This window comes from Macaca fascicularis, chromosome 3 (assembly GCF_037993035.2).
Source record: "Macaca fascicularis isolate 582-1 chromosome 3, T2T-MFA8v1.1".
NCBI lineage: Eukaryota > Metazoa > Chordata > Mammalia > Primates > Cercopithecidae > Macaca > Macaca fascicularis.
Genome location: NC_088377.1, coordinates 148,945,738 through 148,967,458, shown reverse-complemented (window position 1 = coordinate 148,967,458; position 21,721 = coordinate 148,945,738). Strand labels below are relative to the sequence as shown.

Sequence of the window (21,721 nt, the reverse complement as noted above, 5' to 3'; positions counted from 1 at the left end):
GAGGAAAATCCAGTGTCAACTGTATTACACCTGGGAAAACCCTGTTTCCAAGTAAAGTCACATTTAGAGGTACTGATGGTTAAGACTTCAGTACATCTTTTTTTGCGTAGTACAATTCAATCCATAATAGAAGAGTAGTATATTTTTGTCCTAAAATGTATTTAACTCTCAAGTTGTGAAATAATTTGTGTGTGCAGTGTTTTCACAGGGAGCTAACATGAAGGGAATTTAGTGAAGAACAGTGAATAAGAGAAGAAATTATCAAGTTTGGGCCATGTAAATTTTGACGTATAGGAAAAGCCAAATCTCAGTTGCTAATCTCTAGTCACCTCTCTTGAAGTCCATGGTAGTTTGGAACCCTCCATTATTTTCCTTACCTCATGACCTCCTCTCCTCAGCTGGACTCCAGTGTGGTCTATCTATAGGCTTACTTTTGGAGAGAGGTCAATAAAGTGTTTATGATCAGATAGATGAACAAGACCAGAGGAACTGATTTTTGTGGCCAGGTTTGTCAGATTGGCCCTTCACTGCTGTCGTACAAACCTTGAAACCCGTATATTGAATAGTAGTCAGAGATTACTCAGATATTTTTCTGGGGCTGCAACCACTGTCAGTTTCTTTAAGTACTTCATCTTTCTCAGAACTCCAATTCCTTACTGGAGTTAGGGTTCCTAGTTGAGATCAACTGAATCTACTATAACTAATTTAAGTAGAAAAGATTTATTACAAGATTTTAGAATGTATAAAGAGAACAAAGTTTTACAGGTCCGGAGAATCAAACTTTGATTTGAATGCCCCAGACAGTTGAAACACACAGCTACACTATGGGGCTATTCTAGCAACAACACTGCAATGGACAGAATGTTTATGTCTCCCCCAAATTCATATGTTGAAATCCTAACCTCCCTATTGTGATGATATTAGGAGGAAGGGCTTTTGAGAAGTTACTAGGTCATGATGATAGAGCCCTTATGAATGCTATTAGTATCCTTGAAAAAGGGATCCCAGAGAGCCCTCTTGCTCTCTTCTGCCATGTGAGGATGCAAGCCTACAGCCTAGAAGAGAGCCCTTACCAGAAGCTGACCACGTTGGTACCCTGATGTTGAACTTCCAGCTTCTAGAATTGTGAGAAATAAGTTTCAGTTGTTTAGAAGCCACCCAGTTTATGGTACCTTGTTATAGCAGCCTGAACTAAGACAAAAACCATTTGCGTCACTTTCCAAATGCTGCCTTAGTAATTACGAACTTGGGCAAGTTAATTAATTGCTGTGTGCCTCAGTTTGATCATCTGTAAAGTGGAGCAGATAAATGTATTAAATGAGTTGTATTAAATGAGTAATATACAGGCTCTTGTAACAATGTCTGGACACATAGGGTCTGTAGTGCTTGAGCTGCTCTAACAAAGTACCACAAACTGGGTGGCTTAAATAACAGAAATGTGTTGTCTTACAATTCTGGAGACTAAGGTCCAAAATCAGGATGTCAGTAAGTTTGCTTCCTTGTGAGGTGCATAAGGGAGAAGCTGTTCCATGCCTCTTCCCTAGCTTCTGGTTTGCTGACAGTCTTGGGAGTTCTTTGGCTTGTGGAAACTTTACCCCTGTCTCTGCCCTTGTCTTCACATGGCATTCTGCCTGTGTGGGTATTGTTGTCCAGCTTTCCTCCTTTTATAATATAAGGATGCTAGTCATGCTGAATTAGGGGCAACAACCCTATGTTTAAATAAAGTCACATTTTGAGGTACTGGGAATTAGGACTTCAACATATGAATTTTAGGGAGACACAGTTCAACACATAACACATAGTAAGCATTATATGAATGTTTATTATTATTGTTACTTCTGATGACTTACTGTGTTATCACCCCATGTAGTTCTTCTAACCTTTTGCATCAGTGTGTTGCGTTTGTAATGTGTGGATTAGAGAGTAGATATTCTGAGTTAACTTTAAAAAATTTGCACACCTTAGTAATTACCATTAATAATCTTCAAGTTATTTCTTCATAGTAAGGACTTCTGACTGTGGATATGTGACTCTCATAATACCTATATAATATTTCTTGTTTTTTTTTAAGTAAAATTCAGATATAGAATAAAAAATTTGTCTAGAAGTTACTATGGTATCATGTAGGTGAAGATTCTGTGGTCATTAATTTTTATATAATGGGAACTCTTCATAGGAGAGTTGGATATAAATAGATGTGTATCTTCTTCTTCATTTTTTTTTTGAGACAGAGTCTCACCCCTGTATTACTGCTTGTAAGTGCTTTATACTATTTTAATAAGATCCCTTGTTGACCTGATTTTTAAAGGAGTAAACAAAGGGCTTCATTGGATTTATATGGATTTTATTTCTTTTAGTATTGCATCTAAACCAGTATGAAGTAGTCACTGTGTTTTTCTAAGTGTGTTCCATGGGCTTTAGTCTTACTGGATCTTTTGAAAAATCTGAAGGGAAAAAAGTGGGGGATGGATGGTATCCTGTGGATAAATAGATGTGGGAAATGTTATATATTCTTCTTTCGGGTGTTCATTGTGCACAGTAATGGTTTTGAGGAGTGCTATGGTAAAGTACCTACTTAATTTTGTGTTTACCCTAGGATTCCCTATACATTGCAAAGTCAGTGTCCACTAAGCTTTTAATTTTTTGGAGTGCCTGGACCTGAGTGAAGCAGACCCTCTAGTATCCATAATTAAGAATTATGTGATCATCTTTAGCTCTTTGGGAACAAAACACTTTAATGTATATAAGGGTATTATTCAGGATTTGGGATGGGGGACAGACTAGTTTATAATTCTGTTTTCTGGTCTGTCAGAAAAGGTATAATGTAAATGTAGGATTGATACCTGTTTCCATCTTTATACAGTGCTTAGCATATAGGCATTTAATGGCTGTTTGAAACGGAAAATCCTTTTTGATGTCTTTCATAAGTATAGTGAAGAGGGAAAATGCTTTTTTCAGGGGTTGGATAAACCCCATAGCTCTGTTTGATATATTTCTTTTGCAGTTTTTCTTTTTTTCAAAAAAAAAAAACAAAAACGGTTTTGTTCAGGTATAATTGGTATCGATAACCTGCACTTGTTTAAAGTATATAACTTTATACATTTTTATTTATTTATAGGCCTGAGAAAGCATCAACATAATCAATATAATAAACGTATTTATCACTCCCAAAAGTTTCCATGTGAAACCTCCCTTCCACCCTTCTCTGAAAACCCTTCTACTCCCCAGGGAACCACTAACCTACATTTTTTATTTATTTATTTTTTATTTGGAGACAAAGTCTCACTCTGTTGCCCAGGCTGGAGTGCAGTGGCATGATCTCAGCTCACTGCAACCTCTGTCTCCTGGGTTCAAGTGATTCTCGCATCTCAGCCTCCCGAGTAGCTGGTACTACAGGCACGCACTACCACACCCGGCTAATTTTTTGTATTTAAGTAGAGACGGGGTTTCATGATGTTGCCCAGGCTGGTCTCAAACTCGTGAGCTCAGGCAGTCCTCCAGCCTCAGCCTCCAGAAGTGTCAGCATTACGGGCGTGAGCCACCACGCTCAGTCTCACTAACCTACATTCTACCTTGCATTTTCTAGAAGTATTTTGCTATCTGTGTCATCTGTTCATTGTTTCTCGCATTCTTTTCATTATTTTTAAATTTTACCTCATTTGTTGACTTGTTAGCTATAAACTCTTAGTTTGTTGTTATAGGGTTCATAGTAAACATCTCTAAATTATCAGTGTGTATCTTCCTTGCATTCCCAGAAGAAATTCCTCATGGTCATGGCATATAATTCTTTTCATGTGTTGCAAGATTCTGTTTGCTAACATTTTCTTGGTATTTTTGCATTTCTGCTTGTGAGGAGATTATTTTGTAGGTTTTAATTTTTTTTAATTTATTTTTTGTAACGTCTTTGGTTTTTGTATTACGGTAATCAGATTTTCTAGTGTTTTGAAGATTTTCGTGTATATCTCTTGAGAGATAATGTTCTGTTGCATTCTTTTTTTCCCTAGTTTTGGGAAGTGTTCCCTCTCTTATTGTATAGAATTGATTTCTTTTTTTCAGTGATAATGAAAACATCTGGGCCTGTCGACTTCTTATTCAGAATGTTTTAAACTACAAATTCAGTTCCCTTAATGTTATAGATCGAGTCAGATAATCTTGTATTAGCTCTGGTCGTTTCTCTAAGTTGTTCAACTATTTATAGTTTTCCACTATGATATGCCTATGAGGTCCATAGTGATATCCTCTTTTTAATTCCTGTTACTCATACATTTGATTCTTCATCACATCCCTGCCTGATTGAGAAATTCAGACTAAAGTCTGTCTTTTACAAAAGCAAATTATCAAAATATAAAACTGTGGTTTATAGAGGGTTATCTAGAAGACTGATGAACAGTAATCTGGAGAGGAAAGATGCCTTTTTTTGGTCCGTTCAACAAATTTTGTATCTTTGAAATTAAAATAAATTGTATTGCAGAGATTAAGACTTATCACAACAACCACATTTGAACTGTTTCTGAAGCATCAATCTTCTTGGCTACAATCATATCAGATATTCTACAAAGAACGTAGCTACTAGAGAATACTGAGATATATAACAAATTTAAATTAAGACAAAACAAAACAAACAACCATCAAATGACACCGAACAACATGAATGTTGTAGGATTATAAGAGTTATAATATTGACAGAAGTAATTTATCCAATCAAAAACGAGATTTGGGCTTTCCGCATACTGAATAATGTTCCGGAAGTCAAAGAGAACAATGTTCCAGAAGTCACTTAAATCTAAGGTAGTCCAGTTTTTAAAAAATTGCTTTAAAGATACATCCACACACAGACACAAAAACATACACAGAGTCATGGCTTTTTTTTTTTTTTTTTTTTTTTTTTTAAGTTTCATTAAAGAAACCTTAGAGAACACAGAAGTTAGAGAAGAAAAGGTCATCGAAAACTCCAAGGACAACTACATATACATTTGACTTTCAGTTCATTATTCTAGATGCAAATAGTGTTTTATTTTTATTTATTTGTATTTTTAGTTTTGTTTCACTTTGTCTGAAATGGAGTCTTGCTCTGGTCACCCCAGGCTGAAGTACAGTGGCACAATCTCAGCCCACTGCAACCTCTGCTCCAGAGTTCAAGCGATTCTGCTGCCTCAGCCTCCTGAGTAGCTAGGATTACAGGTGCATGCCACCATGTCTGGCTAATTTTTGTAGTTTTAGTAGTAGAGACAGGGTTTCACCATGTTGGCCTCAAGAAATAATATGTAAACAAATAACTTAAAAATCAACCAACTGGGAAAAATAGCAAAATATGTTAGGCAAACAGTGAATATTATTATATAATTAGTAATTTGTTTTCCTCCTTTTCCTCTTTGTTGGTGTTACTAGGAGATTACAAATTTTATTGATGTTCTCAAAGAGTCAACTTTTGGTTTGATTTTTCTCTCTTTTCCTGTTTTCAATTTCATTGATTTCTTCTTCTTTATTCTGTTCTAACTTTGGGTTTATTTTACCTTTTTTCTAGTTTTTTGAGGCAGGAGTTTGTATTATTGATTTGAGACCTTTTTCTAATAACAAATTTTTTTCTTCTAAAAACACACAATTATTATTAAATTCCTTCTGAGCTGCTGCGTTGGTTGCATCTTACAGATTTTGATTTTGTATTTTCATTTTCACTCAATTCAAAATTAAAATTTCTCAGAGATCCTTTGTGATCCCTTGATTGTTTAAAAATGTACTAATTTTCAAGATTTAGAAAATTTCCTAATTTGATTCCATTATGATCAAAGAACAATTTTTTTTTTTTTTTTTTGAGACGGAGTTTCCTTCTGTCTCCTAGTCTGGAGTGCAGTGGCACAGTCTCAGCTCACTGCAACCTTTCCATCCCCCGCCCTCTGGTTCAAGCGATTCTCCTGCTTCCGCTTCACCCGCCACTACGTGTGGCTTATTTTTTGTATTTTTGTAGAGATGGGGTTTCACCACGTTGGCCAGTCTGGTCTTGAACTCCTGACCTCAAGTGATTGACCTGCCTTGGCCTCCCAAGGTGCTGGGATTACAGGCATGAGCCACTGTGCCTGGCCAAAGAACATACTTTGTATTATTTCAGTTCTTTTACATTTATAAAGTTTGCTTTGTGACCCAGAACGTGGTCTGTATTGGATAATGTTCCATGTGTAGTTGAACAGAATTTGTATTCTGTTTTTGCTTGGGGGAGTGCTCTGTAGATGTCAATTAGACCCTTAGTTTATGGTGGTGGTCATTGTTTATATATCCCTGCTGATTTTACGTAAACTAGGGCATCTAAGGAGAGATATTGGCAGTTATTTCTAGCTAGGTACTGATTGGAAGGTAGGCATTAAATAAAGGACCTGAAATATCTTTCTGTTGACGATGCGGGGACGAGGTTTCATGTTTCTAAGCTATAATGTCATATCAACAGTACCATAGTTAGAAAGTCAGGAAAAAAGGAAAAATGGTGCCCAGAGGAACAGATAGACAATGTATTTTCTTTCCATTGGCTCTGAGCAATTTTTTGTGGTAGCAAAAACAGACAGGGTGATACTTAGGAAAGGAAAATTAATTCTCATTTTTAATAGTAAGATATTTTCCTTCCCCCTTTTGTGAGAGACACAAAAAAGAAGTAAGACTTTTGATTCTAAATTTCCATGAAACTTTGAAGAGCAAGAAAGATGAACATGCCCTGAGAAGTGCTTTAGACTTGAAATATAAAGATTAGGCTAAAGGGGTTTACTTAAGCCTGAGGCTATTCTGTGCATAGTTTATGTGATGGTATCAATTAATACTAGTTAGAAAAATACAAAGTTTAGGCTGGGCACGGTGGCTCACGTCTGTAATCCCAGCACTTTGGGATGCCGAGACAGGCGGATCACGAGATCATCCTGGAGATCGAGACCATCCTGACTAACATGGTGAAACCCCATCTCTACTAAAAATACAAAAAAATTAGGCAGGTGTGGTTGCACACACCTGTAGTTCCAGCTACTTGGGAGGCTGAGGCAGAAGAATCGCTTGAACCCGGAAGGTGGAGGTTGCAGTGAGCCGAGATCGCGCCACTGCACTCCAGCCTGAGCGACGGAGCAAGACTCCGTCTCAAAAAAAAACAAACAAATTTTAACCTGTGTTTGTTTTCTGTAATACCTGAACTCCTTAAGATTATCTCTACATGTTCTTCTGGGTCTTCTTTCTCCCTATCCCCATCAAAAGAATAATATCCTATTATGAAAATAATAACTAATAATAACTTACATGTAGTTGTTTATGGTTTACAAAACATGCTTCATGCATATTGTCTTACTTGATGCGCATAACCCTACTTGGTTAGCAACATAGGTTTTTTAATCTTCACTGTTTGGGTCTCAGAAAAGTTTAGTGATTTTTCTCAGGTAATAGAATTGAACGTAATTAAAGCACAGGTGTTCTCATTTCTAGTTCTGTATTTTTTCTATCACATAATACTTGGTCTCTGAAAAGATGTACCTGTTTTCTGTAAAATTTTTGTAAGAAATAACTCAATTAAAATGTATTTTTACATATTTTGAAGATGTTTCAGTGAATATTTACTATTTCATTTTATGGAAAGATTAATTTCAAAGATTATTAAAAAGGTGTAATAGGTTTTCAAATACAGACTTACGGTTATCCTGTTATATGAACTTGTTATTTAATAGCCTTTGGTTATCTTCCCATTTAAAACTATAAACTCTTGGTCAGGCACAGTGGCTCACACCTGTAATCCCAGCACTTTGGGAGTCCGAGGCGGGCGGATCACATGAGGTCAGGAGTTCGAGACTAGCCATGGTCAACAAGGTGAAACCCCGTCTCTACAAAAAATACAAAAATTAGCTGGTCATGGTGGTAGATGCCTGTAATCCTAGCTCCTCGGGAGGCTGAGCCAGGAGAATCGCTTGAACCTGGGAGGTGGAGGTTGCAGTGAGCTGTGAGTACGCCTTTGCACTCCAGCCTGGGCGACAAGAGTGAAACTCCATCTCACAAAAATAAATAAATAAATAAATTCTTTATGTGTTTTTGATGATATGCCTTTCTCTATTTCATTTGATATGCATACTTTCTCCATTCTCTTTTTCTTTTGATTTTATTTTTACTATTAGAAAAAAATAATCGGTGGCAAAATATTTTTTGTAATTCATTTTTTATAGGTTAAGAAATTATTTTTAGTTGGAATAAGCATTATATTCGTTAAATTTTTTCAATTATTGGTTTTATATATTGTGAAAAGCTTTTATTTATAATTTTTTGTTCGTCTAATTTAGGCTATCACATATTAAAATCTTACACATTTTAAGCCCACATTATTATGTTCTCTGTTCTCTATAAGCCATTTGTGTTTTTGTGCAAATACGACTTTAAAATTTTTGTCTTATAATTTTATTTTATTGTGTTTTCAGTTATATTACACATTATTAGCAATACTCTGCAATTATATGTGAAAAATTGTCTTTAAAATATTTTTCTTCAAAGACATGTTTTATCATCAGATTTAAGATATCTACCTAAATATGATTAAAGTATTCCAAATATAGGCAGGCAGATCACCTGAGTTCAGGAGTTTAAGACCACCCTGGCCAACATGGTGAAACCCTGTCTCTACTAAAAATACAGTTAGCTGCACATGGTGGCATGATCTGTAATCCCAGCTACTCAGGAGGCTGAGGCAGCAGATTCGCTTGAACCCTGGAGACGGAGGTTGCAGTGAGCAGAGATTGTGCCACTGTACTCCATCCTGGAGTGATCAGAGCAAGACTCCATTTCAGACAAAACAAAGCAAAACTAAAAATACAAATATAAAAATAAAACACTATTTGCTTCTAGAGTAATGAACTGAAAATCAAATGTATATGTAGTTGTCCTTGGAATTTTGGATGACTTTTTCTCTAACTTCTGTGTTCTCTAAGGTTTCTTTAATGAAACTTAAAAAAAAAAAAAAAAGCCATGACTCTGTGTATGTTTATGTGTCTGTGTGTGGATGTATCTTTAAAGCAATTTTTAAAAACTGGACTACCTTAGATTTAAGTGACTTCTGGAACATTATTATGTGGAAAGCGCAAATCTCATTTTTGATTGGATAAATTACTTCTGTCAATATTATAACCCTACAACATTCATGTTGTTTGGTGTTATTTAATGGTGGTTTGTTTTGTTTTGTCTTAATTTAAATTTGTTATTTATCTCAGTATTCTCTAGTAGCTATGTTCTTTGTAGAATATCTGATATGATTGTAGCCAAGAAGATTGATGCTTCATAAACAGTTCAAATGTGGTTGTTGTGATAAATCTTAATCTTTGCAATATAATGTATTTTAATTTCAAAGATACAAAATTTGTTGAACGGATCAGAAAAAAGCATCTTTCCAGATTACTGTTCATCAGTCTTCTAGATAACCCTCTATAAACCACAGTTTTATATTTTGATATTTGCTTTTGTAAAAGACAGACTTTAGTCTGAATTTCTTAATCAGGCAGGGATGTGATGAAGAATCAAGTGTGTGGAGCTTTTTAGATAATTTTATGATTGTGTTCTGAGAATGGCCTCAAATAATATGTAAATGAACAAAAATCAACAAACTGGGAAAATACTCATAGCAAATATTATAGGCAAACAGGGAATATTATCATATAATCAATACAAAGTTATTTAAGACAAAAAGGGAGCAAAAATTATGTAGAAATTCTCAAGAGGAAATATAGTTAGTAAATAGTATTCAGCTTCATAACTTAAAAAATCAGATTAGACTATCAATAAAAACATATTTCTTATAGAAGCATATATAATATTCAAAAACAGTGGTAATATCCAGTGCTATCTGTGGTTCAATTATACCCATAGATTATTGGAAAAAGCATATAAAGTAGTATAGCCATTTTGAAAAATAGTTTGATAATTTGTATCAAGAAGCTAAAGTGTTACTTTGATCCAATAATTGTCTTTGATTCTCTCCCAAGAAAATAATTCTGGATATTGAAAATCTTTATAAAGATATTTAAAGTAGTCATTTGTGATAACAAATATTCCATCTTAAACTGAAGGTTAAGTAAATTTTGGTCATTAGTTTGATAAATATTGGGAGCTGTCAAAAATTGATATTTTTATAAGGACTGTTTTAGGGTAGGTAAATGTATGTAACATTAAGTTAATAAAGGAGACATTGTAAATGAGTATAACTACAAATAATAAGAGCAAAACAATTCATGGGTAAAATTTTAAAAGGATGGATTTAAAAAGAATATAGTGGACATTTACTTTTAAGCTCAATCAAGGTTTTAAGTATTTTAGAAACATCTGAAGGTTGCTTCTGAGACATATATTTGTATGGTGCTCTTTATAAAGTTGGTGTGTAGGAGGGAGCCACTTTTGTTGGTGACTGTAGCCAGCTGCCCAGACCCTGTACATCAGTTTTTCCTTTCTCTGCACTTTCTCACATAAATATCCAGGAGGAAGATATATGCTGTTGTTCTGTTACTTGAGAATTTGGAGATTCATAAATTTCTGAGATACTGCTGTGCAAATTCCAATGCTCCGCTGGCCAGTAGTTGCCTCTGTGTTATAGGGTTATATAATTTCCCCTCTTTCTAACATTTCTCTGACTTCTAAAATATCTTTAATGAACATGGTCTTATCTTAAAAGCTTTTTTCCAGTTACCAGTTAATAATCTTTGCATTAAACTCTTCACCCTGAGGTAATATGTTCTGCTTTTCCTATAATGTCCCATCTGCTGTTAATCCCATCCAGACATTATACATTTTAACTGACTTGTCTTACTTTATTATCCATGTCTATTTGACATGGTCAGTCTATTTTGATGGGGGAACATATCAAATACACTTACAGTAAATGTTGTGAAGTCCTTGTCTAAAAGTGTTATACTCTGTGCCATTGGTTCATACTTAGCATTTAATGGGAAAATACACAAATGCAAAAACACATTTTTAACATATATAAGTTATAATACTGCCCATTAAATTTAAGAATTAGTGTATTAAAGTAACATAGTATCTGCTACTTCTGCTGATTTTTCCAAATGTTGTTAGTGTTTCTGTGTATCCCAAATAATATATCATTTAGTCTTATATTTCTCAGTATGAATTACTTGTTGCTGTGTGTGTTTTCTAAAATTTGTTCTTGTTCCTTAACATCGTGTTACTGAGATTCATTGTTATTGATATTTATACCATATGTATATACCTGTCATTTGTTTACTTTTACTCCTCTATAGTAGTACTTGGGATGAATATATTACACATTTTTTTTTTCTTTTGTTGATGGTTATTTGGGTTTTCAGCTTTGTTTTTAAAAGTGCTACTATGAACATTCTTGTACATGTCTTCTGATACATGTATATAAAAACATCTCTGTGGTATGTGCCTAGGAATGGAATATTTTGGTCATGGGGGATACATATATGAAACCTTATCAGATAGTCCCATATTGTTTTCCAAACTGGTTTTTACTAACTTATAATGTTGCTATTTATATATACATACGTGTGTGTATATATACATGCACATATATACATTTGTGCACATGTACATATATCCCTATGTGTGTGTGTTACTGTTGCAATGAACACTGTAATAAATGCCTTCCTGCTCAAATATATTCACCTTTTTCTTCTTTTTAAAAATTATTATTTATTCCCAGAAGCAGAATCATTGATTCAGAGGATGTGATTTTTTTTTTTTCTAGTAGGCTAGCCACCTTATTTTAATTTTTGGTATCATTTTTCTTAACTTCTATTTACTTTTTAAAATTTAGTTTTATTTATTATGAAAGTTATACATGTGTAATATACTCAAATAGCTACAAGGTTTTTTAAAAATGGCAATGCTCTGCCCTCTTCCTGGCCTCATTTACTCTTTCTCAGAGGCAAACTTTTCAGTCTTTTTCAGCTAATTATTTTAGTATTTGCCTCCATATCTGTAAATAATCTGCTTATGTTTATACTTTTTAATTTTTAACTTCTTTGACTCCCCATTATGGAGCGTGAAGATTTACCCTCCTCATTTCTTTCAACTTCCAGCACCAACCCCATTTCATAACGTGCTTTTCTCATTCATCTGGTTTCTTCTAAATAAATAATTTAGTGCTAACATTGTTGTGAAACATAAGTGCATAGCTGAATTCTTTAGCAAACTATAGTTGTACTTCTTTTTGTTTTCTTTTAAACAAAGGAGGAGGCTAGTAAAAGAAGGGACAGCGGGCTAGGCGTGGTGGCTCACGCCTGTAATCCCAGCACTTTGGGAGGCCGAGGCGGGTGGATCACGAGGTCAGGAGATCAAGACCATCCTGGCCAAAATGGTGAAACCCCATCTCTAGTAAAATACAAAAAATTAGCCAGGCATGGTGGCGCACACTTGTAGTCCCAGCTACCCGGGAGGCTGAGGCAGGGGAATCACTTTGAACCCAGGGGGCAGAGGTTGCAGTTTGCTGAGATTGTGCCACTGTATTCCAGCCTGGCAACAGAGCAAGACTGAGTCTCAAAAAAAAAAAAAAAAAAAAAAGAAAAAAAAAAGAAAAAGAGGGGACAGTGAGAATTTTGGAATCAATAAAGACATTTTCTATTGCAAAATAGGAGAACATGTTAGTCAGCGTGAAGCCAGAGGTTCATGAATGGAAGGACGACTATAATAAACTAGAATATACCAGAATGTTTATTCTGGTAGCCATGTGTACTATTAACTAGAATATTGAAAGTCTAGTGAAATGACTGATGTGCTTGAACTCCCTTTTATCTAATCTAGTAGATTAAATATTTCTCATGTTAAGTACACCAAGAGATAATTAATATCATTTATTTTCCACTAAAAGCAGTAGTCTCATAGTTTTCTCCTAAGGAGATGATAAATACATTAAATTCAAATAGATCAATTTCATTTCCTGCTTCATTGTTGTGGTATATGAAGGGATCCAACAGGTATTTGTATTAAGTGGCTAGTAAGTTAATTTTGGCTGTGCACTCCACATTTATTAAGGTTTAATTGTCATGATGTGAGTAATGCTGCCATATTTCAAAGTTTGGCATTATATATATTTTTAAAAATTCACATATTTTTAGAAGTTAAACTAGTTATTTAATACTTTCGTTGTTCTAACCTGGGCAAATTTTATGAAGAGTTATATCTGTTATGATTTTTACATCTTTACCCTTTCACTGAGCAAATTGGAAGAATATTGGAGGAATACTCACTCTTTGAATATAAGCTCTTTTCTTTCAAGGCTTTTCAGATTGGCCTGGGATTATCTACTGAAAAGACTGTGTCAGAAAAACCAGGATTTAAATTCTGCTTTACCAGTTACTAGCCAAGTGAATTTGTTCAGATTACTTAAATTCTTTGGGTTTTAGTATCTTCATCTAGGTATGATGATATTTCTAGCAAGATTGTTTAGAAAATTACAAATAACAGAGGTATTAAAGTAATATATACCTTGTATCTAGCTTAATGTATTATACATGCTACATCTTTAAAAATGCTAGTCATTGTTATTAGAATCATCATCATCATTTTGTTCTTGGCTCCGGTCTTTAGATGTGCTTAACAAAGAGCAGACGTATAAAAACTTGTACCACTGATAGTGATTGTATGCATCAGATAAGTGGGAAGGGAAAATTTAGTATCATAATCCCTCTGTTCTTCTGTGGTGAGGGGCAGATGCTGGGGGTTGTTACTACATTTCTTTTCTTTTTTTTTTTTTTTCCTCTGTTGCTACATGTCTCTTACTGAAAAGTAGGTTTGTGGAATAATTAGTAACTAAAATAATATAGACCTTTCTCCCTCCGAGCTGTTAGAGCCCTTTGCACTGCAAATCTAGCATGTTGTTTGGTTACTTCTTAAGGTGAGTGATTGTAAATGTGGTTTGGATAACTGGGGAGGTGGGAGCTGGTGGTGGTTTTACAATGTGATGAAGGCCTCTTTTTTGCTTTTAAAAATACTGGGGCCCAGCTACTCAAGAGGTCAAGATGGGAGGATCACTTGAGGCCGGGAGTTTGAGACCAGCCTGAACAACATAGAGAGACCCTGTCTCTTAAAAAAAAAAAAAAAAGAAAATAGTTGGGCGTGATGCCAGGTACTGGTAGTACCAGCTACTTGGGAGGCTAAGGTGGGAGGACTGCTAGAGCCCAGGAGCTTTGAGACTATAGTGAAATATAATCACATGTGTGAGAGTCCACTACACTCCAGCCTGGGCAGTATATTGAGACTCCTCCATCTCTTAAAAACAACAACAGCAGCAGCAAAAAAAACTGTAGTTGCATCTTGAGAATTTTCTGAAAATATGAGAATATTTATTTACTTAAAAATACTAAATTTGACACTTTTAAATGTGATCTCTTGACATTTCCTTAAACTTGTAATAATCATCGTTTCTATTCTTGTCTTACCAAATCTGTCTTATTTGGAGCATTTAACTCCAGCATAAATTACTTATTAAATAGAAAATATTTGGGAAACTGTATTTTTTAAAATATGGATTTTGAAAGGCAATCCTCTTTAATAGCCTTTTTTTTTGAGAAGTTATACGTCTTTTAATACCTTGATATTTATTCAGTATTGAAATATTTGAATGTGTGTGTTTTTGTTTTAAACAGATTATCTTTCTCAAGGAATAGATCTTTCTGGAATAGAAGTGATAGAAAATGACCTACTTTTTATTGCAAGAGCCCGACTTGAAGTGGAAAATCAAGCTAAGCGCCTACTAGAGCAGGGTTTGGAGACTCAGGTAATAAAAATAAGACTTTTTTAATGTGAAAAAATGTCTCATAATACAGGTGAACATTTGACTTTGAGTTCAAATAAGTAATATATGTCTTCATTTTATCACTGAGAAAGTATGTCTACAATTTAAATCAGAGAATAGGTCATAGTTAAGGGAAATCTTAATATATGTTCAGTATATTTAATTTAAAAATAGACCTAATGTTTCTAATGTATAATGTATATAACATGAAATGTATTTTTTATGATGTGCATATATAGATAGATAGCTGACCATGCATGCTTTGTCTAAAGCGTGGTTCCTCATTTAAGCCTTTCAACAACCCAGTAAGATTGGTATTATTGTTAATTTTATTTTACAGTTGAAGAAACAGAACTTAAATAAGTTGTTGAAAATCACATAGCTAGTAAATTAGTTTGGATTCAAATTTTAATCACTCGAGTCCCAGAACTTTTCAATCTTAATCATTATGCCATAATTTTAAAAATTTTTGACTTGACATTTCTCCTAGGGTATCATTTTCCTGATGCTTAATTTTCTGAATTAGAAGAAATTCAAAGGTATTGATGTATTAGATTCAACAACTTAGAATTAGATCTTAAATCTACCCTTGTATTATACCCAGGTATTTTCTCCATTTGTATTGGGCTCCAAAATAATTATTAATCCTTAGAGTTTTTTCATATCCTCTAAACCAGGAATTTCCTTTTGTGCATTTATATTAGGCAGAAATAATGTTATTAATGTGCTGTTCTTTAAGTAGCCTCTAAATCAGGAAGGTACTTGACTTCTGATTCCTAAATAGTTGTAATTTTTAAAATATAACTGAATCAGGTAGTTATTCTTTTAAAATTGAATATTATATGCAAAATGAAAAGTGAACAAATCATAAACTTTCATATAGAATGAATACCACAGTGTGAACATACCCGTGAAATCAAAACCAGGTCAGAAATGGGACATTACCAGTACTCCTAGAGTTTCTTTGCCCTCTCTCGCAATTTTTACTCTCTTCTGTCTTCCCCAAAAATAATTATTATTCTAACTTCTAACATTAGAGATTACTTTTAGTTGTTTGGTCAATTATGTTTTAACTCTAGGTCTCCGTATAAGGATGGAACTCTTACACTGTTTAAAAAAAAAAATAGAGTATTTCTCTACATTAAATAAGAGAAGATACCTTTTTTAGATCCTCAAAAGAGAAGGAAAAGATAACTCTATTAATCAAACATTTTGCCCTGAATTTCAAAACAAGAAAGGGCAGTTGCCTTCCTAAAGAAGTGGCGTCTGGGTTTGACTTTGTAGCCCTCCATCCTATAAGAATTATGCCTTTTTTTGGGATTTTATACAGGGGATTTATTTTCTATAACATATTGTCCTCTTCCTCATATGGTTGCTTTTATCTCCTAATCCTTTTGTGTCTGCCATCTCTAGGACTTCAGCAGTACTGTTTTCTCTCCATTCTAAATCCCATCATCGTGGATGTTACCAATACCTATGGAGGTGGTTATTCTTATATGTTGGGCTCACAGTAGTTTGACATCTACTAGCCCAAAGTTGAGTCTAATGCCCTTCCCTTCCATCCTATTTCAGTATCTTTCCCTCCTTATTAATGTTGAATATTGTCATTAGCATTTGGTCTAAGTCTTCAGTGTCTCTTCCTTTGACTGTAAATTCCTATTTTTTCTGCCCTCCCACTCTCTTGTTCCTGTTATAACTCATAATTCTTTTATTAACCTAAAACTTCAGTCTCTTGGCCGGGCACAGTGGCTCACATCTGTAATCCCAGCACTTTGGGAGGCCGAGGCAGGCAGATCACCTAAGGTTGGGAGTTCGAGACCAGCCTAACCAACATGTAGAAGCCCCATCTCTACTAAAAATACAAAATTAGCCAGGCATTGTGGTGCACTCCTGTAATCCCAGCTACTCGGGAGGCTGAGGCAGGAGAATTGCTTAAATCTGGAAGCCGGAGGTTGTGGTGAGCCGAGATCTTGCCATTGCCCTCCAGCCTGCGCAACAAGAGCAAACTCCATCTCAAAAACAAAACAAAACAAAACAAAACAAAACCATCAGTCTGTTAAGTCATCTATAGCATAAATGCCTTTACTACTCGATGGTTTTCTACTCTGTCAACCTCATATCTGTCCCCTTCTCTGGCTCTACTTATTTTTTTGTATTAAATTGATCAAAGATGAGTCTCTTCAACTATTCACCTAACTAATGATTCTCAAACTTCACCACGCATCAGAATTGATGGGAGGACTGGTTAAACACAGACAGCTGAGCCCAACACCCAGAATTTCTGATTCAGTAGATCTGGTACCAAGAACCATTGCTCTTGATGATACCCTCAAATTCTCTCACCTTTGCCTTTCTACTACTCCTGCACAGCAAAATGCCATCTGTGGACCATGCAACATTTATCCCTATTTTACTTCTATGCCTAGGCTTGTCATTGCTCTTAAAAAACAAAAACAAAACAACACAAAACACAGACAACTGTAAGATTGATGTAACCAAAATTTACGATTCTGAGATGCAGCTGGGTTTCAATTACTTTTTTTTTTAAGTTATTACATCTTTATTGCTTTAATTTTTTATTATACTTTAAGTTCTAGGGTACATGCGCACAACGTGCAGGTTTGTTACATATGTATATATGTGCCATGTTGGTGTGCTGCGCCCATTAACTGGTCATTACATTAGGTATATCTCCTAATGCTACCCCATCGCCCCTCCCCCCACCCCACGACAGGCCCCTGTGTGTGATGTTCCCCTTCCTGTGTCCAAGTGTTCTCATTGTTCAGTTCCCACCTATGAGTGAGAATATGTGGTGTTTGGTTTTCTGTTCTTGTGATAGTTTGCTGAGAATGATGGTTTCCAGCTGCATCCATGGTATGTTCATCCATGTCTTGTGCCAGTTTTCAAAGGGAATTTTTCCAGTTTTTGCCCATTCAGTATGATATTGGCTGTGGGTTTGTCACAAATAGGTCTTACTATTTTGAGATACGTTCCATCAATACCGAATTTATTGAGAGTTTTTAGCATGAAGGGCTGTGGAATTTTGTCAAAGGCCTTTTCTGCATCTATTGAGATGATCATGTGGTGTTTGTCTTTGGTTCTGTTTATATGCTGGATTACATTTATTGATTTGCATATGTTGAACCAGCGTTGCATCTGAGGGATGAAGCCCACTTGATCATGGTGAATAAGCTTTTTGATGTGCTGCTGGATTCAGTTTGCCAGTATTTTATTGAGGATTTTTGCATCGATGTTCATCAGGGATATTGGTCTAAAATTCTGTTTTTTTTGTTGTATCTCTTCCAGGCTTGGTATCAGGATGAAGCTGGCCTCATAAAGTGAGTTAGGGAGGATTCCCTCTTTTTCTATTGATTGGAATAGTTTCAGAAGGAATGGTACTAGCTCCTCCTTGTACCTCTGGTAGAATTCGGCTGTGAATCCCTGGTCCTGGACTCTTTTTGGTTGGTAGGCTATTAATTATTGCCTCAATTTCAGAGCCTCTTATTGGTCTGTTCAGGGATTCAACTTCTTCCTGATTTAGTCTTAGGAGAGTGTATATGTCCAGGAATTTATCCATTTCTTCTAGGTTTTCTAGTTTATTTGAGTAGAGTTGTTTATAGTATTCTCTGATGGTAGTTTGTATTTCTGTGGGATCGGTGATGATAACCCCTTTATCGTTTTTTATTGCGTCTATTTGATTCTTCTCTCTTTTCTTCTTTATTAGTCTTGCTAGCAGCCTTTCAATTTTGTTGATCTTTTCAAAAAACCAACTCCTGGATTCATTGATTTTCTTGAAGGGTTTTTTGTGTCTCTGTCTCCTTCAGTTCCGCTCTGATCTTACTTATTTGTTTCCTTCTGCTAGCTTTTGAATATGTTTCCTGTTGCTTCTCTAGTTCTTTTAATTGTGATGTTAGGGTGTCAATTTTAGATCTTTCCTGCTTTCTCCTGTGGGCATTTAGTGCTATAAATTTCCCTCTACACACTGCTTTAAATGTGTCCCAGAGATTCTGGTATGTTGTATCTTTGTTCTCATTGGTTTCAAAGAACACCTTTATTTTTGCCTTCATTTTGTTATGTACCCAGTAGTCATTCAGGAGCAGGTTGTTCAGTTTCCATGTAGTTGAGCAGTTTTGATTGAGTTTCTTAATCCTGAGTTCTAGTTTGATTGCACTGTGTTCTGAGAGACAGTTTGTTATAATTTCTGTTCTTTTACATTTGCTGAGGAGTGCTTTACTTCCAGTTATGTGGTAAATTTTGGAATAAGTGCAATGTGGTGCTGAGAAGAATGTATATTCTGTTGATTTGGGGTGGAGAATTCTGTAGATGTCTATTAGGTCTGCTTGGTGCAGAACTGAGTTTAATTTCTGGATATCCTTGTTAACTTTCTGTCTCATTGATCTCTCTGATGTTGATAGTGGGGTGTTAAAGTCTCCCATTATTGTTGTGTGGGAGTCTAAGTCTCTTTGTAAGTCTCTAACGACTTGCTTTATGAATCTGGGTGCTCCTGTATTGGGTGCATATATATTTAGGATAGTTAGCTCTTCTTGTTGAATTGATCCCTTTACCATTATGTAATGGCCTTCTTTGTCTCTTTTGATCTTTGATGGTTTAAAGTCTGTTTTATCAGAGACTAGGATTGGAACCCCTTCCTTTTTTTATTTTCCATTTGCTTGGTAGATCTTCCTCCACTCCTTTATTTTGAGCCTATGTGTGTCTCTGCTCATGAGATGGGTCTCCTGAATACAGCACACTGATGGGTCTTGACTCTTTATCCAATTTGCCAGTGTGTGTCTTTTAATTGGAGCATTTAGCCCATTTACATTTAAGGTTAATATTGTTATGTGTAAATGTGATCCTGTCATTATGATGTTAGCTGGTTATTTTGCTTGTTAGTTGATGCAGTTTCTTCCTACTATCAATGGTCTTTACATTTTGGCCTGTTTTTGCAAGTGGCTGGTACCGGTTGTTCCTTTCCATGTTTAGTGCTTCCTTCTGGAGCTCTTGTTGGGCAGGTCTGGTGGTGACAAAATCTCTCAGCATTTGCTTGTTTGTAAAGGATTTTATTTCTTCTTCACTTATGAAACTTAGTTTGACTTGATATGAAATTCTGAGTTGAAAATTCTTTTCTTTAAGAATGTTGAATAATGGTCCTCACTGTCTTCTGGCTTGTAGAGTTTCTGCCGAGAGATCCGCTGCTAGTCTGATGGGCCTCTTGGGCCTCCGTTTGTGAGTAACCCGACCTTTCTCTCTGGCTGCCCCAACATTTTTCCTTTATTTCAACTTTGGCGAATCTGACAATTATGTGTCTTGGAGTTGCTTTTCTCGAGGAGTATCTTTGTGGTGTTGTCTGTATTTCCTGAATTTGAATGCTGGCCTGCCTTGCTAGGTTGGGGAAGTTCTCCTGGATAATATCCTGAAGAGTGTTTTCCAACTTCATTCCATTCTCCCTGTCGCTTTCAAGTACACCAATCAGACGTAGATTTGGTCTTTTCACATAGTCCTGTATTTCTTGGAGGCTTTGTTCATTTCTTTTTTCTCTTTTTTCTCTAAACTTCTCTTCTCACTTCATTTCATTCATTTGATCTTCAATCACTGATACCCTTTTTTCCAGTTGATCAAATCAGTTACTAAAGCTTGTGCATTTGTCATGTAGTTCTTGTGCCATGGTTTTCAGCACTATCAGGTCATTTAAGGACTTCTCTACGTTGGTTATTCTAGTTAGTCATGCATCTAATCTTTTTTCAAGGTTTTTAGCTTCTTTGCGATGGGTTCAAACTTCCTCCTTTAGCTTGGAGAAGTTTGATCGTCTGATGCCTTCTTCTCGTAATTCATCGAAGTCATTCTCCGTCCAGCTTTGTTCCATTGCTGGCGAGGAACTGCGTTCCTTTGGAGGGGGAGAGGCACTCTGATTTTTAAAATTTTCAGCTTTTCTGCTCTGTTTTTTCCCCATCTTTGTGGTTTTATCTGCCTTTGGTCTTTGATGATGGTGACGTACAGATGGAGTTTTGGTGTGGATGTCCTTTCTGTTTGTTAAGTTTCCTTCTAACAGGACCCTCAACTGCAGGTCTGTTGGAGTTTGCTCAAGGTCCACTCTAGACCCTGTTTGCCTGGGTATCAGCAGCAGAGGCTGCAGAAGAGTGAATATTGCAGAACAGTAAATTTTGCTGCCTGATCATTCCTTTGGAAGCTTGGTCTCAGGGGCATTCCCAGCTGTGTGAAGTGTCAGTCTGCCCCTACTTGGGGGTGCCTCCCACTTAGGCCACTTGGGGGTCAGGAACCCACTTGAGGAGGCAGTGTGTCTGTTCTCAGATCTCAAACTGCATGCTGGGAGAACCACTAGTCTCTTCAAAGCTGTCAGACAGGGATGTTTACATCTGCAGAGGTTTCTGCTGCTTTTTGTTTAGCTATGCCCTGTCCCTAGAGGTGGAGTCTACAGAGGCAGGCAGGCCTCCTTGAGCTGTGGTGGGCTCCACCCAGTTCGAGCTTCCTGGCTGCTTTGTTTACCCACTCAAGCCTCAGCAATGGCGGGCACCCCTCCTCCAGCCTCACTGCCACCTTACAGTTAGATCTCAGACTGCTGTGCTAGCAATGAGGGAGGCCCCGTGGGTGTGGGACCCTCTGAGCCAGTCTCGGGATATAATCTTCTGGTGTGCTGTTTGCTAAGACCTTTGGAAAAGTGCAGTATTACGGTGGGAGTGACCCGATTTTCCAGGTGCTGTGTGTCAGGATTTCCCTTGGCTAGGAAAGGGAATTCCCTTACTCCTTGCACTTCCCAGGTGAGGTGATGCCTCGCCCTGCTTCGCCTCTTACTCGGTGGACTGCACCCACTGTCCTGCACCCACTTTCCGACATGCCCCATTGAGATGAACCCGGTACCTTAGTTGGAAATGCAGAAGTCACCCGTCTTCTGTGTCGCTCGCACTGGGAGCTGTAGCTTGGAGCTGTTCCTAT

General features: G+C 36.2%; 1 protein-coding gene across 4 annotated transcripts in view; it reads left to right on the top strand.

Annotated features, from left to right (window-relative positions):
• Window positions 1-21,721, top strand: part of COG5 (component of oligomeric golgi complex 5) — a 364,064-nt gene that overhangs the window by 135,229 nt on the left and 207,114 nt on the right. For all 4 annotated transcript variants that reach the window (XM_045387484.2, XM_005550486.4, XM_065541066.1 and 1 more), the window contains one exon: window positions 14,622-14,752. In XM_045387484.2, coding sequence (XP_045243419.2) covers window positions 14,622-14,752 — 131 coding nt within the window. The remainder of the gene's footprint in view (window positions 1-14,621; window positions 14,753-21,721) is intronic.